The 5989-nt window shown below is 34.4% G+C and overlaps 1 protein-coding gene across 1 annotated transcript; it reads left to right on the forward strand.

The window, feature by feature from the left end:
- The first annotated feature begins 483 nt into the window (after positions 1–483).
- On the forward strand, positions 484–5607 carry LOC143620423 (ribulose bisphosphate carboxylase/oxygenase activase, chloroplastic-like). The gene is made up of 12 exons (XM_077092129.1): positions 484–848; positions 1700–1785; positions 1871–1880; positions 2090–2152; positions 2339–2452; positions 2732–2793; positions 3034–3088; positions 3305–3506; positions 3914–4020; positions 4711–4766; positions 5047–5139; positions 5500–5607. Exons 1-12 carry the CDS (start codon positions 500–502, stop codon positions 5605–5607), a joined length of 1305 nt encoding a protein of 434 aa, XP_076948244.1. The 5' UTR covers positions 484–499.
- Positions 5608–5989: the final 382 nt, after the last annotated feature.

The raw sequence follows: 5989 nt of genomic DNA on the forward strand, positions 1-5989 counted from the left end.
AGTCCATATCAGCAGACTGTTGTGGAATATGAACGTTGGAGTTTGTTCCGGTTCTTTAGTTTATTTCCAATTTTTTAGTTTGACTAGAGTTGGTAGCTTTATTCAGTTAGGAAGTCCTTTTTATTCTAGTCTATAAATTGAGATGTACTATACTGCTTTTTATTATCAGTCAATAAACCCTTTCATTATAAAGTCACTCTGACATTTGTGCACTCCATACTTGCTTTTCTTTAGCTTTGCTAAATATCCACTGTGTTTCTAAGTTAACAAAGTCGACTTATTTATAAACCAATCCGAGTACGAGCGAACCTTGGGTTGACTCATTCAGCTCTAAAGACATCTTAGACCCGACCCATTTGTGTACCAATCCGGGTTAAAGAAAAAGAGAGAATAATCGAGTGTATGTGGCGCCAAGTGCTCCAAACTGATTTTCTAACGATAACGCCAATGGCCATAACCGATTAATCTCCTATCGAACAAACAAACCCTAAATAAACCAATGGCGGTGTATTGCAACTTCAACGCCACCGATCTCTCGTCGTTAACCCTAACCAAATGCCCCAAATTCAACTCCAAAGCTTCATCATCATCTTCTCTGTTTCTGTCAGTTCATAAATGTTGGCCGTTTGTTGTCCGATCAATCGCTACTTCCAGTGAGGACGGCGGATCAGTTGGCGGTGAGAAGAGGAAGAGACTGTCGGAGCAGTCGTCGTGGGAGACGAAGGACGCGGAAGGAAATGATTACTTGTACAGGCTTGGTAAAGAGTCCGATAACTTGAATATAACTGTTGGTGCTAGGGCTGGTGTTGTTGATGACCTTTTCACCGGAAACTTCCTCGGCAAGGACTGTACGTCGCCGTCGTTTCTGTTTTATGCCTTTAGTAACTAATGTATTATGCAATTCTGTGTTTTGATTTGTCTATTTCTATTGCGATTTCATAAATTGCGGTTTGGGATTATAAATTAGGCTGGATTAGTGTTTATTGTCAGTTTGGCGATACAATCAATGAATTTGAGGTGAAAAGTGCCTTCAATTTGGCCTAAGTGAGCATCAATTTCAGTTCAGTTTTAAACCTTGTTTGCCCCAAGTTTAAATTCATATACATTATATGTATGAAGGAAGAAAGTCATATAGCTTCTAGCAGAACCATAGAGACACTTTGAGGAGAAATCTTATACTTAAAGCATCGACAACAACAACAGATCGCCACATGAGCTCCGCTTCGGATTCTAAACTTCCTTCACAAAAACCTATTTTCTGACACAACAACAAACCTCCACAAACCCCATTAAAAATATTAAAATTATATAGTGTATGTATAATAAATATTGTTTGTGTGTGTGTGGAGCCAACACTCTCGTCCGTCAGAGGTCTGCAGGCCCGGACCTTTACCGGATGGACTTCCTCCACATCAATGCCCGCCCGGCTACTTCTTGTTCACTCAAGCCACAGCAAACGGATGACAATTGCAAACTTGCCGTTGATGATGCTCTTATATTTGTTAAATTATGCCTAAAACTTTTGAAATTCGTTATCCAAGATTGTGCATGTTTGAAGGAAGATATATTGTGATTATTTCCGATTTTACTAGCTTAATATGTTAAAAGCAAAATAAAATAAATTCTTTGTCTAAGATAATGTATGTTTCATATTCACAATGGTCCATTAATGATAATTTTTACTATTGTGGCACTGCAGCTGATATTGTGTTTGATTATCGTCAAAAAGTAACGAGGTCGTTTGAGTATCTCCAGGGTGATTATTACATTGCTCCAGCTTTCATGGTATATATGTTTAATCAGGGAACACTAGTGTCTAGTGATATTGTATTTTCTTGATTAACGTTTTGTCATTTGTTTTATTTTACAGGATAAAGTTGGTAAGTTCTGTTGATCTAGCGATACTCAAGATGTTTTCACCCGGAAACCATTGTAAAATTAATATTAAATACTACGGGTTTTCTTACTATTGAGCACTGTCAACATCAAGTTACATTCAGACATATTGTTATCTTCTTAATTATACTTTTCTGATCATAAATTCTTGGTTCTCATGGTTTCCTTTCTGCTTATGAATTTACTTGTGCAGTGGTCCACATTGTGAAGAACTATCTTGCACATCTTCTTAATACCAATGTTCCACTGATTTTAGGTAAATATCCTTAAAACTTCTAGTCTAAGAGAGAATTTATAAAAAATGGGTTGATTTGGTTATGTTTTGTATATGGCTGATTACATTCATGTCATGCTTATTATGCTAATGGATGTAGCATACTTTGTTGTTATCTGTAAAAGCTGTTATACAAGATTTTTATAAAAGTCGCGTTTCTTATAACAGGCGTTTGGGGAGGAAAAGGGCAAGGAAAAACATTTCAAACTGAACTTATTTTTCAGGCTATGGGAATTTTGCCTGTGATCATGTCTGCTGGAGAGTTGGAATCAGAGAGAGCTGGTAAGATGTGTTTAGTAAATACTTAATTTGTTAGTCATCGCTACAAAAAGAATATTATAACAATTATAATCTGAATCTTTGAATAAAAAAAATTTACTAGGGTGGATACATTAATTTTGGATTTTGAAAAAAAAAACAATTACTTATGAATGAGTCATATGGGATGCTTTTATGTAGTTGATACGTCTTTTGTCTAATCAAGCTTACGTTTTTTGTATTTTATTTGATCGAGCGCATGTATTTTGTAAGCTTGTAAACACATTTGTTTCAATTATGTAGGAGAACCAGGAAGACTGATACGTGATCGGTATCGTACTGCATCCCAAGTGGTTCAAAATCAGGTTAGAAGTTTTACCTCGTTTTTTTAGTTAATTTATCATGTGCTTGTACTTTTAATAATTTGCCACTTGTACACTTTGACCTGGGTTAACCTCACTATTTTGCCCAAATTTCTGAATTTTTGAATAATCATCGTGTCATGTATCATTACAAAAATGACAATATTTAAGTAAGGTTTAGGAAGTTATATGCATTAAACTTACCTTTTTAGACAATTGACCCGTTTATTTTGGTTTCTTCAGGGGAAAATGAGCTGTTTAATGATCAATGATATCGATGCGGGTCTTGGTAGATTTGGTGAGCTATGGTTTAAATTGGATTGCAAAATCTGATTGGATTAAAATATTGTGTCACGTTAGTTTCCATTTAACTCGCCTCTGATGGATTCAATTCTTTAATTATGCAGAACATCTCTCCATACTATCTATGATTTTAAAATAATCATTTCACATTTCAGATCATAGATCATCATAAATCTTATAAATCAATAGTTTTATTCATTTCGTTATTCAGGAAACACTCAGATGACTGTCAACAATCAAATAGTTGTGGGCACACTGATGAATTTGTCAGATAATCCTACCAGAGTTAGTATTGGACAAGATTGGCGGGACACAGATATTACAAACAGAATTCCTCTTATTGTTACGGGAAATGATTTTTCAACATTATATGCTCCCTTGGTTCGTGATGGGCGGATGGACAAGTTCTACTGGTGCAGCTATTTCTTTTTAATTTTTACCTTTTCTTTAAATGTTATTATGTTAAATTATAACAGTGCCAAATTCAAGCTCTTACTGTGATGGGTCCAGTTCAGCCAAAACACTTTTTCTATCCAAAAAAAAAAAAACAATTTCTATCTGGAGCACATTTACTTTTGCCTAATCTTTTACTAAAACATTTGTATAAATAATTAGTGATTAATATGAATACAAGCGTTGTATTATCAGCTATAGTTACATGTTTGGCCCATTAGACTTTAGAGAGAAAGCATGCCACGAATTGACCAATTATAAGTGAAAAGGAATGGTATGTGATGTTAACTTTATTATTTATCTGTTTATGAAAAATTCAAGCTATCCATTCTTCAAGAGTTTCTTAAAAATATTGTTTATGGAACAGGCAGCCTACGCTTGACGATATTGTAAATATTGTGAACAGAATGTATGAGAAAGATGGTCTATCAAAGAATGATGTTGAAAACATAGTGAAAACATTTCCTAATCAAGGTATATGCGGCATTATCATTCTGTATTTATTTGACATCCATACATCATTTTCCTTCTCACTAATAATTTTTGCATGCTTTGATGTTGCAATGCAATGTAGAAGTTACATCACACATGCATTTTAATCTTTCCTTAAATAGTTTCTTGTAAACGAGAACCCAGCTGAATCAAATTCCCTGTATGAAGATAACAATTATCAATGTAGGTGGCATAATGGGAGGGTAGTGCAGATGGGGTATCGGGTCAAAACAGTTTGGGTCAAACAGGAATACTCATAGTCATGTCGAAACAGATTGATAGGTTTGACTGGCAGACACTCTACTTGCCCATTTCTTTTTTGAATTTCATAAATAAGTTAATATATTTAATATGATTACAAAGTTGTTATTAAATAACTTTTCATAACCACCTTCTGTGTGTTTGGTAATTAGCGGTCAAGAAACCAATTTTTCTAGTTCATGATTAATAATCCTTTCGTTTTAATTCGGTTAAAAATTGATTTTCAAGTAATCAAAGCATTTGCCTAAGAGTAATAAGCCAAATTTTTAAATAAAACTATTTAGGAGGTTGTAAACAGTTGAGTATACTTTTGACGACTTTTAAACAGGTTGACATGTTTCCTTTTTAACCAATTCTGACCCACAAAATACGTATATTATATGACACGTATTATATTATTTTTATTGGCAGCCCTGGACTTTTATGGAGCCCTTAGGTCCCGAACATATGACAGCTCGATCTTGAAGGTAGTTTCTATGCTCCCCCTTATTAGTTGGGTGGCCTATGGCCTATGCATACATTATTCCCTTTTCTTTTAAATTAAAACAATGGTATTTATATAATATAAGAAATGAAAATCCGAAAAGCGTGTGCTGTGTGCCGATTGGCCCCACCCAAAGCACCCATTTTGACCAAATCTGTTCTAAACGTTCCCAACTTAACAGACAACCACCTTCCTGGTTTTCCACCTCAACACCACTGTAATTAATTACAGAAATAATTTTGACACTAAATTTAATTTTGTAGTGGGTTAATGATATTGGTGGTCCTGAAACTCTTGGAAGGAAACTCCTCAGGCGAAAAAAGGACGAAAATCTCCCTGTGTTTGTACCCCCAAAGGTAATATGTGAAAAGTTTTATAATTTTGTTACCTGATTCAGTTAGTATTTATGTTGCTTGTTTCATGTTATAAATGTCAAAAAATAAGAAAAGAAATTAGATTATGTGGTTTGGTTAAAACGTAACTGTTCTATGTTAATTAGCACTTTAGTTTCTTTTCAAAGTGTTAAATTAGACTTAGTGTGCAATACAACTAATTACAACATTATTCAACATCAGTGCATGACTTTTAAAATATGCATTCAAACAACCCCATACTAAAGATTATTTTGTGTCCTTCAAATTCTTACCTTTTCCTATTTAGTTCTCAATTTTTAAAATTTTTGGATTTCAACTGTGTAATTTGGCTTCATTATTCAGCAAACGGTGGAATCTTTACTTGAATCCGGGTATTCACTCATCAAAGAACAGCAGTTGATAATGGAAAGTAAACTTTCAAAGGAGTACATGAAGAACATGGATGATTAGTCGCAAGCTGTAGTAAACATTGACTACAGGTATAAGGTAATCATAAGCTGTAGTATACATTGACTACAGGTGACAGTTCTGACCCGTTTAGTCATCAATTAATCGATTTCTGTTCTGTTTTATCCCAATTGGGTGATGTTTATCAAATGCTTGTGGGTCAACCAGAACCTGTTTTGACCCGTTAACTGTAAATCTTGCCACCTACGTCGTTGCTTAATTGCGATTCCATATGTTTGATTGTGTTTCTTTTTTCCAGGTCAATTCGATGCTGAACCAAGATGCAGCTGCAAATAAGGCACGCTTTCCTGTATAAATTTAATTTGAATTGTTGGAAGGCTGATTGGATCACTAACTTCTGTCATTTTTGTATAATACTTAGAAT

The sequence above is a fragment of the Bidens hawaiensis genome, unplaced genomic scaffold, assembly GCF_021521415.1.
Source record: "Bidens hawaiensis isolate Kalapana, Puna unplaced genomic scaffold, B.hawaiensis_p1.1 tig00002572_1, whole genome shotgun sequence".
Lineage (NCBI taxonomy): Eukaryota > Viridiplantae > Streptophyta > Magnoliopsida > Asterales > Asteraceae > Bidens > Bidens hawaiensis.

Bases quoted from the DNA above. Each gene is read 5' to 3' on its own strand.
- LOC143620423 (XM_077092129.1), top strand. From the start codon at position 500: ATGGCGGTGTATTGCAACTTCAACGCCACCGATCTCTCGTCGTTAACC. The intron at 2,453-2,731 runs GTAAGATGTGTT...TCAATTATGTAG, and splicing joins GTTGGAATCAGAGAGAGCTG to GAGAACCAGGAAGACTGATA. The intron at 4,021-4,710 runs GTATATGCGGCA...TTTTATTGGCAG, and splicing joins GAAAACATTTCCTAATCAAG to CCCTGGACTTTTATGGAGCC.